At 57.0% G+C, this 13,081-nt stretch overlaps 1 protein-coding gene across 1 annotated transcript; it reads left to right on the forward strand.

Annotated features, from left to right (window-relative positions):
• Positions 1–562: 562 nt before the first annotated feature.
• Positions 563–12,845, forward strand: STXBP2 (syntaxin binding protein 2). The gene is made up of 4 exons (XM_034792836.1): positions 563–891; positions 2,125–2,313; positions 2,554–2,638; positions 12,694–12,845. The coding sequence occupies exons 1-4, from the start codon at positions 563–565 to the stop codon at positions 12,826–12,828; spliced, it is 738 nt and encodes a 245-aa protein (XP_034648727.1). The 3' UTR covers positions 12,829–12,845.
• Positions 12,846–13,081: the final 236 nt, after the last annotated feature.

Here is a 13,081-nt window from a genome sequence, read left to right on the forward strand (position 1 = left end):
CTCCAGCGTGGCCCAGACAACACTGGTATAGCACATTCCTCGATCTGTCGGTGACCAAACCAATCACTCTACCATTGTGGCCGGACCTGATCACTCAGGAACACGGCAGGTTATGTCATCCGGACCTGCAGTCCCTCTGCCTGACTGCTTGGATGCTGCATGGCTGACTCAATCCGAGCTGCGTTGCTCCACTTGCGTTGCAGCAAGTGCTCTTGGGGAGCAGAAAGCCTCCACTAGGTCCACATACCTGGCCAAATGGAAGCGCTTCTCCTGCTGGTGTGCCCTAAACAACACTATCCCTATGGGGGTGCCAGTACCTACCATCCTAGACTGTCTCTGGTCCTTGAGACAGCTAGACCTTGCTGTTTCATCTATCAGAGTCCACCTAGCAGTGATTTCAGCCTTCCACCCGGGTGAGAACGGGCGCTCAGTCTTCTCCAGTCCCATGGTAAGCAGGTTCCTCAAGGTTTTAGAATGCCTGTACCCACAAATTCGTCAGCCGGCCCCTATGCGGGACCTCAATCTGGTCCTATCTAGACTCATGGGTGCCCCCTTTGAGCCGATGGCCACCTGCTCACTTCTGTACCTGTCCTGGAAAACAGCTTTCCTCATCGCTATCACATCGGCGAGACGAGTCTCAGAACTTTGGGCCCTCACATCGGACCCACCGTATACAGTGTTCCATAAGGACAAGGTACAGCTGCAACCACACCCCGCCTTCCTCCCTAAGGTGGTGTCTGCCTTCCATGTCAACCAAGACGACTTCCTCCCGGTCTTCTTCCCGAAGCCGCACGCTTTGCGAAGGGAACAACAGCTACATTCCCTAGACATTCGCAGGGCTTTTGCCTTTTACATCGAGCGTACGAAGCTGTTCAGAAAGACGTCCCAACTGTTCGTAGCGGTGAAAGGCCTTCCAGTCTCTTCACAGCAAATCTCATCTTGGATTAAATCATGCATCTGTGCACGTTACGACTTGGCTGGTGTCCCAGCTCCACAACTCACTGCCCATTCCACTCGGGCTCAAGCTTCGTCCTCTGCCTTCCTGGCTCATGTGCCCATACAGGAGATCTGTAGGACAGCGACTTGGTCATCCGTGCATACCTTCGCTTCCCACTATGCCATAGTGCAGCAGTCCAGGGATGATGCGGCATTTGGGCCTTCACTCAGCAATATCTCACTCTGACCCCACTGCCTAGGTAAGACTTGGGAGTCACCTAATTAGAATCGATATGAGCATGCGCTCGAAGAAGAAAAGACGGCTACTCACCTTTGTAACTGTTGTTCTTCGAGATGTGTTGCTCATATCTATTCCAAACCTGCCCTCCTTCCCCACTGTCGGAGTAGCCGGCAAGAAGGAACTGAGGAGGCGCTGGGTTGTCAGGGGCATATATCCGGCGCCATGAGGGCGCCACTCCAGGGGGCACCTCAGCCGACCCACCAAGAGTTGCTAGGGTAAAAATCTTCCGACAATCGTGCACGCAGCGCGCGCACACCTAATTGGAATGGATATGAGCAACACATCTCGAGCAACAAACGAACAACAGTTACAAAGGTGAGTAACCATCTTTTTCGCCACTGTAGCTTATTTCATCTGGGCACCGGTGCCAGCTGTGCCAAGAGAAGCTTTGGCTGGTATAAGCTGAGTGTGCGTCAGGAGGCTTTGCTGGCTCACCCGTCCCATTGCACCAGCAAACCCTTCGTGGGCCGATACTGTTTTATTGGTGTCCAAGCACGTATTCCCCAATGGCTCGTTCTCTTCGTCCAGTGAAATAAGCGACAGCGGCAGAGCGTGTTGATGCCGGGTTTGCCCGTGACTACACTGGGGCTTTTGCCAGACTAGAAGTGTGGCCAGGCCCCCTCCCCCAACATTGACTTCTCCAGGGCAGAGTCACACACCTGAGAGCACCCGGGAGTCTGCAGCCAAGTAAGGACCTGAACCCGGGGTATCTTCGTCCCAGGCTGGTGAATGAATCTCTGGGCCGCTGTCCCTCTACCACAACAGGAGTAGCACTGGCAAAGGGATCTCCCTCACTAGGGACTTGCTACGGCTCCGCCAGGCTGGCCTGGTCCAACAGCGCATCTTAGGGGTGCAGTATGGGGCACCGCTGGCCTGGCTGCCAGCAGTTGGCACCAGGGTCTGATCTCTGTTCCCTACGCCCCCCAGGTGTACTCCCTGGACAGGCCACAGACCTTCCACATCTGGTTCAGCCCCTACCGCTCCTTGGAAAAGAACAAGCAGATGGAGATGCTGGCAGAGCAGATTGCCACATTGTGTGAAACCCTGGAGGAGTACCCAGCCATCCGCTACAGGAAGTGAGTGTGCCCGGGGGGAGGGGTACCCAGCCATCCGCTACAGGAAGTGAGTGTGCCCGGGGGGAGGGGTACCCAGCACCCCCTATAGATAGTGAGTGTGCCATGGGGAGATACCCGGCCATCCTCTACAGGAAGTGAGTGTGCCCAGAGGGAGACGGTTACCTGGTCATCTCCTCCAGGAAGTGCGTGTGCTCCTGGGGGAGGAGCTGTTTCTACCCACAGGATTTGTCTTTGCTGCAGGGACCATGAAGATAACTTCCACCTGGCGCATGCTGTACTGGCCAAACTCAAGGTGTTCAAGGCATACGAGCCCAGCATGGGAGAGGTGAGCGAGCTGTGCCGGCCACGCCCTCACCATGGGACAGAGCCGAGGGGGAGGGGGAGTACATGAGAAGTAGAAGGAAGGAGGAGTGATTTAGAACCTGCTCAGAGATCCTGGCGGGGGGAGGGGTGGGGTCTAGACCCCCTTGGAGATCCTGAGGGGGTGGCAGAACAACAGCATTCCCTGTGTGGCTGGACTAACAGCCCCAGCCCTTCTCTAACAGTGGCCGTGGGCGGATCGCAAAGTGCTCTACAAAGGCCAGTGTCCTTATCCTCTCTGTACAGATGGGGAAACCGAGGCACCAACTGGGGAAGTGTGTGCCCAGGACAATCTCTCTGTTTATAAACAGGGCAGTTCGGTCACAGAACTAAGCTTCGCACACAGAGCCTCTTCCACGCCTGGACACTCCTGTCTGTGTGTGCTCCTTCACCCACCACCGTGGTATCGGAACTCATTAATGAATTCACCCTCCCAGGGGAGGCAGGGGGGCCAGTGTTACAGATGGGAAACTGAGGCATGCAGGGAGTCTGTCAGAGCAGGAATAGAACCCAGCTCTCCCGAGTCTTAGCCACAAGTCAGCCCTGGCCTGTGGGCTTCCCCCAGCTCCTGCCGTCCCCGTCCCACCCCCAGCAGAGGGGAGCTGCAAACCCACCCTGCCCTGAATTCTCGCACGGGAAACCCAGTGGCTCCTGTCCCCCTAGGAGAAGCAAAGTGATGTAAAATCCAAGGCCTGCCCAGATCTCTCCCTCCTGTTGCTTCTGCTCTTGCTTCCAGCCTTTGCCGAGCTGCTGGGAGACTGTGCACCTGTGACCAACTGGGAATGTTCGTAATATCTTTTATGAATCCAATGTGTGCCTCAGTTTCTCCTATATGTTTCATGGCTTCTCTGGCAGGGGGTGGGGGGGAAGGACTCTCAGGGAAGGTATGAGTCATGGCGGGGAGGGGGGGCGTCACCTCCCTGTCTTGGTGAAATGAAGAGAATCGGACCCAGATCAGCCTGGGGGCCAGAAAGACCATGACATCTCCAATGGCTCCTGGCTGGACGCTCCCAGCAGGGAATCGGAGCAGGGGCCCCAGCTCGAGAACACAGGGTTGGGAAGTTTGAGCTGGGGGATAAGTGGGGGAAGTTGGGAGCTCTCGCCTGAGAACTGACCAAGGTCAGACCGAGGCCTGGTCTACATGAGGCAATTAGGTCGGTGTAACTGCATCGTTCTTCTTCGAGGGCTTGCTGATATCCATTCCAATTAGGTGTGTGCGCGCCGCATGCACGATCATCAGAGAATTTTTACCCTAGCAACACCTGGAGCGGCGCCTTTATGGCGCTGGATATAGACCCCAGCCGAGCCAGTGCCCCCTCAGTTCCTTCTCAGTGCTCGTGACGGTCGTTGGAACTGTGGAGCGCGGCTTTGCTGATCTCCACTTTCCCTAGCGTTTTCTTTCCCGTAGTTGTATAGTTGTTGTTATAGTTACTGTAGCATAGTTGTAGTTATAGTTTTAGTCGTAGTTATAATGTATATAGAATTAGATAGTGGGTTGGGGGGGGTTCTCTCCCCTCCTACCCACCTGCCACTTGGGCTAATTCCCAAGGCTCCGGGTTTTAAACCTTGTTCGGCCTGCTCCAAGCCCATGCCAATGGGAGACCTCCACGACTCCTGCTTGAAGTGCCTTGGGGAGTCTCACCAGTCCAACAAGTGCAAAATCTGTAAGGCATTCTGACCTTGGACCAAAAAGGAGCAAGACTTTTGGTTAAAGCAGCTCCTAATGGAGGCGGCTCTTAGCCCAGACCCTCCAGTGGCGCGCAGAGACCCGGCACCGAGCACTTTGGTACGTAGCGCCCTGGCAACAGCAGCAGGTTCTACACCTCGGATAGACTCTAATAGAGACCCGCGGCACCGACCCTCCCCACCACCGCAGCCGGCACAACTGACCCAGTGTCGATCTCTTTCACCTGGCTCCAAGCGGCACCGCAGGACAGAGACGGCGGATCCACCTCAGCTGTTGCTGGCACCCATGAAACCAGCCTCGGAGTCGCGTCCAGGTTCGGAGCGACTGAGGGGCAAGCATCGATTCTGGCACCGTCGACTCCGGCACCGAGGGAGGAGCTGTTGAGTCCGGTGTGCATAAGCTCCCCAGAACATACTGTGGTTGAGCCCTGGCTTCCATCAACAGTGAAGACCTTTGCAGCGGCACGAGACATTATCGCCCTAATGGACTCTGCCTCACCACAGACCGTGGTACCACCTCCGGTTCGAGCAGTGAATCCAGAGGCAAGCCCTGATTCGCCCGACAACTCCCCCGGCAGAAACACAGCACTGTTCCCGGTCCCAGATTCAAACCCGCTCACAGTCCCGGCGCCGCTCCCTCTCGCGGCACCGGCCATACTCGCGTTGCCGGTCGTACTCGCGGCACCGCTCCGCCTCACACCAAGGCACTCGGTACCGGTCGGATTCCCACTGTCGCTCCCGGCACCAGTCAGAGCGGTGATCTCCCTCCTGGAACCGATCATGGCACCGATCCTAGAGACAGTCATCATCGAAACTGCGGTCTGGATCTCGGTATCAGTCTGGGCCCCGGCATCGATCCTGCTCCCAGCACCAATCCCCAACACTGTGACAGCGCCGCGCACTGACGACTCAGCTCCACTCTCCATCGCGTCCGGGAGAACCGACACAGTCGCACTCGGCACCGCCCTGGCCCTCACGCTCTGCCTCTCCCTCATCACAGTCCAAGAGAGACTCGCATCCAGAGTACCATGCCTCGGGTCAGGGCAAGGGGGATGCCGGATGCTGGCACGAAGAGGATAACAGTCATGGCCAAGGACCACCTCAATGGTCCTTTTGGACCCTGTGGGCATACCACCAGGCCCAGGGGGTACTGTCGGGAGCCTCCCGGTCAACCCACTCAGAGCCTCGCATCCCAGAGGTCACCATAAGCTGTCCTGCCCCACGGGGTATGGATGCCCCAGCCTCCACCTCTGGACATGCTCCAGATCGCTGCGGCGGGGATCCCGAGCAGCAGGACCCGTCACAGCAGGAAGGACCACCGGACCCTCTAGCACCAGTAGCATCCTCCTCATCTTCCCCAGATGAAGCAGTGGCACGGACAACAATCTCTGGCCCTCCTCCAATAGACTTTCATGCCCACCAAGACTTACTATGTAGGGTGGCACGTAATATGAACCTTCAGGCAGAGAAGGTGGTGGAGCTGGAGGATCCAGTGGTCGATATCCTGTCAGCAGAGACCCCATCCAGAGTGGCTTTATCCCTCATTCGTACCATCCATATCAATGCCAAAACAATATGGCAGATGCCTGCTTCAATTCCCCAAACAGCTAGAGGGGTGGAGAGGAAATACTTTGTTCCCTCCAAAGAGTATGAGTATTTATCTACTCACCCTCAGCCGTGTTCACTAGTAGTGGCCTTGGTAAACGAAAAGGAGAGGCATGGGCAACAGGCTCTGGCACCCAAGTCAAAGGACGCCAGGCGCCTCGACTTATTCGGGCGCAAGATTTATTCTTCCGGGGGGCTGAAGCAAAAGGTTGCGAACAAAAAGGTGCTCCTGAGTTGCTATGACTATAATTCATGGAACTCTATGTTAAAATTAAAAGAACTAGTGGCCCCAGAGTCCAGGGACGAGTTTGGGGCTCTAGTGGAGGAGGGTAAAAAGGTGGCCAGGACCGCCTTACAGGCCTCCTTAGATGCGTCGGACTCGGCTGCCAGGCCCCTTGCATCGGGCATAGCCATGTGCCCGCACCGCATATCGTGGCTTCAGGTGTCGGGTTTGCCTCCAGAACTACAGCAAACCCTACAGGACCTTCTAATTGAAGGACAAGGCCCGTTTTCCGAAAAGACGGACTCTTGATTACAGAGCCTCAAGGATTCCAGGACTATAATGTGCTCCCTGGGAATGCATACATCGGTCACCTAACGCAGACCCTTTAAACCGCAGCCTTAGCGGTCCTACCCACCTCCTTGGCCGAGGCAAGACTTTTATAGGAGGCATGGAAGAGGTGGCAGGAAAAAATCCACCGGCCACCAGCCCGGTCAGAACCAAGGCCCGCCCAAACCACCGGCGGGACCTAAACAGAACTTTTGAAGGTGCGCCCGAGGACAGCGTATCAGTTACTATCCAGGATTCTTCCCCTCCGTTCCGGAATCGTCTCTCCCGCTTCCACCATGCGTGGTCCCTTATAACCACAGACCGTTGGGTTCTTCGCACAGTGGAAAAGGAATATTCTCTCCAATTTTCTTTCTCCCCTTCATCCCCATCCCTCTTCAGGGACCACTCTCAAGAGCAACTCCTCATCCAGGAGGTGCAGATGCTTCTCGCCATGAGAGTGATCGAGTAGGTTCCAAGAGAGCTAAAGGGCAGGGGTTTTACTCCCGTTACTTCTTAATCCCCAAGGCTAAGGGTGGGCTCCGCCCTATCCTGGACCTGCACGGACTCAACAAATTCATGGTAAAATTGAAGTTCCGTATGGTATCACTGGGGACCATTATTCCTTCCCTGGATCCTGGAGACTGGTCCCTCGACATGAAGGACGTGTATTTCCACATAGTGATTCATCTGGCACACAGAAGTTTCCTTCACTTTGTGGTCAACTGCGAACACTATCAGTTCACAGTCCTCCCTTTCGGCCTTTCCACGACCCCCAGAGTATTCACCAAATGTATGGCGGTCGTGGCAGCCTCCCTTTGTTGGCAGCAGATCCAAGTATTTCCGTATCTTGACGATTGGCTTATCAGGGGCCGCACCAGGGAACAAGTGCAGTCCCACATTCAAGTTACCATAGCCATGTTTCATCAGCTGGGCCTTCTGCTCAACGTCGAAAAGTCGACTCTGGAGCCAACCCAGAGAATAGAGATTATTGGGGCAGTCCTAGACTCCAGACTGGCCAGAGCCCTCCTTCTGGAGCCCCGCTTCCAGTCGCTGGTGAACATCATTCGCAGCCTTCAAAGTTTCCCAACCTCAACGGTAAAAACGTATCTGAGACATTCCAGGCCTGGCTATCCTCAGTATATCGTCCAGGTCGGGACAGCTTGAATATAGTGGCCACCACTCCAGAAAGGGTCCTAACCTCTCTCCGCTGGTGGTTGGTCCCCGGGACAGTATGCGAATGGGTCCCATTTCACGCCCCTCAGCCATCCTTGTCCCTAGTCAGAGACGCTTCATCCCTAAGATGGAGCACCCACCTGGGGGACCTCTGAACACAGGGTCTATGGACCGCAGCCGAGTTATCCCTTCACATCAATGTATGAGCGCTGATGGCAGTGCGCCTGGCATGTCAGGCATTCTGGGAGCAACTACACGGTCGTTGTGTGGCAGTCCTCACAGACAACACCACGGCCATGTTTTACGTCAACAAGCAAGGGGGAGCCCGATTGTCCCTCGTTTGTCGGGAGGCCATTCGCCTGTGGGAGTTCTGTATAGCCCACTCTATCCATCTGGTAGCGTCCTTTCTGCCGGGGGTCCAGAACACACTGGTGGACTGCCTCAGCAGGTCCTTCCAGTCTCACGAGTGGTCAGTTTGTCAAGATGTCATCCACTCCATCTTCCTGAGGTGGGGGTTTCCCCAAGTCGACCTGTTCGCCTCACGCGCCAATCGGAAGTGCCAGACGTTTTGCTCTCTCCAAGGGAGGTCCCCGGGGTCACAGTCAGACACTTTCCTGATCCCGTGGAAGGACCAGCTCTTCTACATCTTTCCTCCGTTCCCGTTAGTCCACAAGGTTCTACTCAAGGCACACAGAGACAGAGCACGTCTGATTCTGGTCACCCCAGCGTGGCCCAGACAACACTGGTACACCACGCTGCTGGAACTATCGGTAGACACTCCGATTCCACTACTCGCTCTGGCTGGACCTGTTCTTGCAAGACCACGGTCGCCTTTTTCACCCTGACATGCCATCCCTCCATCTCACAGGGTGGATGCTGCATGGCTAACACAGTCAGAGCTACTCTACTCACACACGGTACAGCAAGTTCTGCTAGGTAGCAGGAAACCCTCCACTCGAGCCATGTATCTCGCCAAATGGAAGCGTTTTTCCTGCTGGTGCGCTCAACGCAACACGCCACCTTTGCAAGCGCCGGTGCCTCTCATCCTGGAATATCTTCTCTCCCTAAAACAGCAGGGCCTGGCGATATCATCAGTTAGGGTGCACCTGGCAGCCATTTCGGCTTTCCACCCAGGAGACCGTGGTCGTTCTATCTTCTCCAACACAACAGTCGGTAGGTTTCTTAAAAGACTGGACCGTCTCTACCCGCAGATGCAACAACCAGTCCTGGCATGGGACCTTAACCTGGTCCTCTCCAGACTCACGGGGCTCCCGTTCGAGCCGATGGCCACCTGCTCACTTCTCTATCTCTCTTGGAAGACGGCCTTTCTCATAAGCATTACTTCAGCGAGATGCGTATCCGAGATCAGAGCCCTTACATCGGAACCGCCATACACAGTCTTCCAAAAGGACAAGGTGTAGCTTCGCCCTCACCCTACCTTTCTCCCCAAGATAGTATCATCCTTTCATGTCAATCAAGACATTTTCCTCCCGGTCTTCTTTCCGAAGCCGCACGCTTCACGACGGGAGCAACAGGTGCATCTCTCGACGTTCGTAGGGTTCTAGCATTCTATATTGAGTGTATGAAACCGTTCAGGAGGACAACTCACCTGTTCGTCACCGTGGCTGACTGGATGAAAGGCCTCCCAGTCTCCTCGAGACATATCTCCTCTTGGATCACCTCCTGCATCCATGCTTGTTACGACCAGGCTGGTGTCCCAACCACGCACCTGACCGCTCATTCCAGAAGGGCCCAAGCTTCTTCAGCTGCTTTCCTGGCACAGGTCCCAATTCAGGAAATTTGTAGAGCTGCCACCTGGTCATCAGTTCATACCTTTGCCTCCCACTATGCAATAGTCCAGCAGTCCAGAGATGCTGCTGCATTTGGTTCAGCGGTGCTGCACTCAGCAATATCTCACTCCGACCCCACTGCCTAGGTAAGGCTTGGGAGTCACCTAATTGGAATCGATTTGAGCAAGCGCTCGAAGAAGAAGACGGTTACTCCCCTTTGTAACTGTTGTTCTTCGAGATGTGTTGCTCATATCCGTTCCAAACCCGCCCTCCTTCCCCTCTGTTGGAGTAGCTGGCAAGAAGGAACTGAGGGGGTGCTGGGTTGGCCGGGGTATGTATCCAGCACCATAAAGGCGCCACTCCAGGGGGCTCCAGAGCTGACCCACCAGTTGTTGCTAGGGTAAAAATTCTCTGACGATCGTGCACGCAGCGCGTGTACACCTAATTGGAACGAAAATGAGCAACACATCTCGAAGAACAATAGTTACAAAAGTGAGTAACCATCTTCTCAGGGGTATGAGAAAGGCAGCGTCACTGAAGCTGCACAGCTGCGGTGGTTTACGTGTAGACAGGCCCTGAGGGAGAGACCAGGAGCCTGAAAACAGGTCTCGCTGCAGCTCGGCCGGGCTCTGAGCTGACCAGAACGGCCTCTTGCTTTAACCTTCAGTGGGCTGGGCTGCCCGGGCTGGGGTCCAGGTGCCTAAGAAACCCGACTGTTCTGACAACGCTGGGGGAGTGGCCCTGTCACCCGGGCTGAGGGGCATCGGGCCCTGCGCAGTGGACGGGTCTGTCCCAGGGTCTGTCTCAGCTGGACTCGCTGGGCAGGGCTCACGGGGTGAAGCCCAGCGGTTCGGTCTCAGGAGGTGGGAGGCCGAACGGCTTGTCCTGGAGGAAGAGAGAGACCTGTTGGGGTCTGGCACAGCAAAGGGCTTCCTCCCAGAGACTTCCCCAGCTGGGGCCCTGGCACCAACCCTGTGGATCCATGAGCGCACCTCTCCTCTCTACTTTCCCATCCACCAAGGCAGTGTTGCCTAGTGGATAAAGCCCTGGACCAGGATGGGAGACCCAGGTTCTATTCCCAGCTGGGTGACCTTGGGCAAGTCACCTCCCCTATTTGTGCCTCAGTTTCCCCATCTGTAAAATGGGGATAATGATACCAGACTCGGGCAGGGGGGCCCCCTCTGGGATACTCACAGCTGGCAGCACAGGCCGGCCTCCAGAAGGGAGCCTGGCACACACCTAGCTGCCCAAACCATCTACGCAGGGAAGGGATTGACAGTATGCTTGTTAACCACTGGACCTACTTGCTGCAGCAGAGCTGGCTCCAGCCTGCAGCCCCCGTCTGATCTGTGCTATTCTCAGGAGCTGAGAGCGGCGCTGGGGAGGGCAAAGTCCTGCTCCGTGCACACCCTGCTCCTCTGAGCCCCCCCAGGGATATTCCTGAGACTCTTGCCAAGCCTCCCTGTCGCAGGTGTCAGCACTGTCCCTATGTTGCACGGGGGAAACTGAGGCATGGAGCAGCATGCCACGAGTAGGTGGCAAAGGCAGGAATAGGAGCCAGGAGTCCTGACTGCCCAGACCCTTCAATAGAACCCAGACAGCACGCCCACCGCAGGGCCGGGAGTGCTAACTCAAGCCCCTGCTCTCAATGCAGTGCTGGCTCCATGCCGCACAATCCCAGCTGGCCAGTCCAGTGTGCCCCCGCCTTGCCAGCTGGCGCAGAACCCCAGGGACTCTTGTAGCATGGCCTCTAGCAGTCAGGTATCCAAAGCCACCCAGCCCACGGTCACAGCACCATGGGGCCTTGTCTGCACTAGTCCCTCTTGCCTTGATGTTTCCCAGTTGCCAGCCCTGAGGGGTAGCTGCCACAGGCAGTGCTGTGGCACCCACCAGTGCACTAACCACCCCTCTGCTCTGAGCAGGGTGGGGTGACCCGGTGGTTATGCCAGCCCCCATCTGCACTCGGGGTGAACTGGCAAAGGTGTGAGCAAGTCCGGGGTGGGGGAGGGCGCTGAGCATAGCAACCCACCCAGGCTGGGTAGTGCTGGAGAGGAATGATGGCGCCAGCTCTGGGTTCATGTCCCTGCTCTGCCACACACTCCCTGTGTGACCTTGGGTGAGTCACCCAGCCCCTCCAGGCCTTCATCCCGCTCTGCAATGGGGTGACAGCCCTGCCCAGCCCCACGTGCATAGGGGGGCAGGATGCAGCAATGATAGTGCTACAGTGGTGGGGTCCAGATACTCCTCCAAGAGAGGCGCTCCCCAGTCAGCCTCAACCTATTTACCCAGAGGCTGTGGAGACCAAGTGTGGCTGAAAATCGGGCTACGTACTGAGGTGGGACAGTTGGGGAAGCGTCAGGGGCTGTATGTCCCCGGCCCCCCTGACTGTCTGTGCTACCCAGCAAAGAGCAGACGCAGCCCCTTGCCGAGGTGCTCCTGGGTGGACTTGAGTTCCACTGGAGCTGCTGGAGCCGGTTTCAGAGCTGTCTGCCATGGGAGCGCAGGGCTGGTCTCCTATCGCCACCTGCTGTGCTAAGAGGGCAGTGCATGCTGATCAGGCAGGGAGAGGGTGCTGGGCCAGCCCCCCAATGATGTGGGTCTGAGATGCTGACCATGTGAGTGGTCTCTGTCCAACCGGATGCTGGGGGGGCCACCCAGGCTGGGAGTGGGGAGCTAGAGCCATATATGGGGTCCCAGCTCAGATGCAAAGTGAGGCATAGGGATAACGTCCCATTGTCCCCCTCTGGGATCTTGTATCAAAGAGGCTCTGGGCCTGGTGTTGGTTAACGATAGACTAACCAGGGCCTTCTGGTGTAGTTCCCCCCCCTCCCCACGCAGCATATGGGGCAGGGGGCAGTCGGGGGGCTGCCTTGTAAGGGGCATGCTCCCGTTGGTGGAGAGGCACGAGCAGAGAGCGTGCTTGGGGGAGTGGCCATTGCTATTTGCACCAGGGGCAGGTGGCCCGTCCCTGCAGGGGGCGTTGCAGCGCAGCTGGGTGGGGAGCTCTCCCTGCCGGTCAGGGCGGGACCCCAGGGCACGTCTCAGCTAGCTTGGGGGGTGTCTCCTGGCTTCCCCTGGGGTTGGGGGCTGGGCCGCAGAGAGGGCGGGTGGTGAAGTTTCAGGCCCACCAGGGCCCATTGGATTGTGCCTTGTAAGCCAGGCCAGGAACCATCCGCCGGAGCAGGGGGTGACGGGTCTCTCTCGCCTTTGTCCCAGGGCCCTGACAAAGCCCGCTCTCAGCTGCTGATAGTGGACCGGAGCTTCGACCTGGTGTCCCCACTGCTGCATGAGCTCACCTTCCAGGCCATGGCCTACGACCTGCTCAGCATCAAGAATGACACCTACAGGTAGGGCCTGGCTGCCAGCAGGGGGCGCCCTGCACTCCTCCTCAGGCGGGCTGGGGGGATGTGACCCAGGCGCCGGCACTGCTCCGCAGCCCCTACGCTTGGGGGAGGGGTGCCGCAGCCTGACTCTCTCTCCCCTCCCCTGCAGGTACGAGACAACGGGCGCCAGCGACTCGCGGGAGAAGGAGGCGCTGCTGGACGAAGACGATGAACTCTGGGTGCAGCTACGCCACATGCACATTGCTGACGTCTCCAAGTGA

This window comes from Trachemys scripta, chromosome 16 (assembly GCF_013100865.1).
Source record: "Trachemys scripta elegans isolate TJP31775 chromosome 16, CAS_Tse_1.0, whole genome shotgun sequence".
Taxonomy (NCBI): domain Eukaryota; kingdom Metazoa; phylum Chordata; order Testudines; family Emydidae; genus Trachemys; species Trachemys scripta.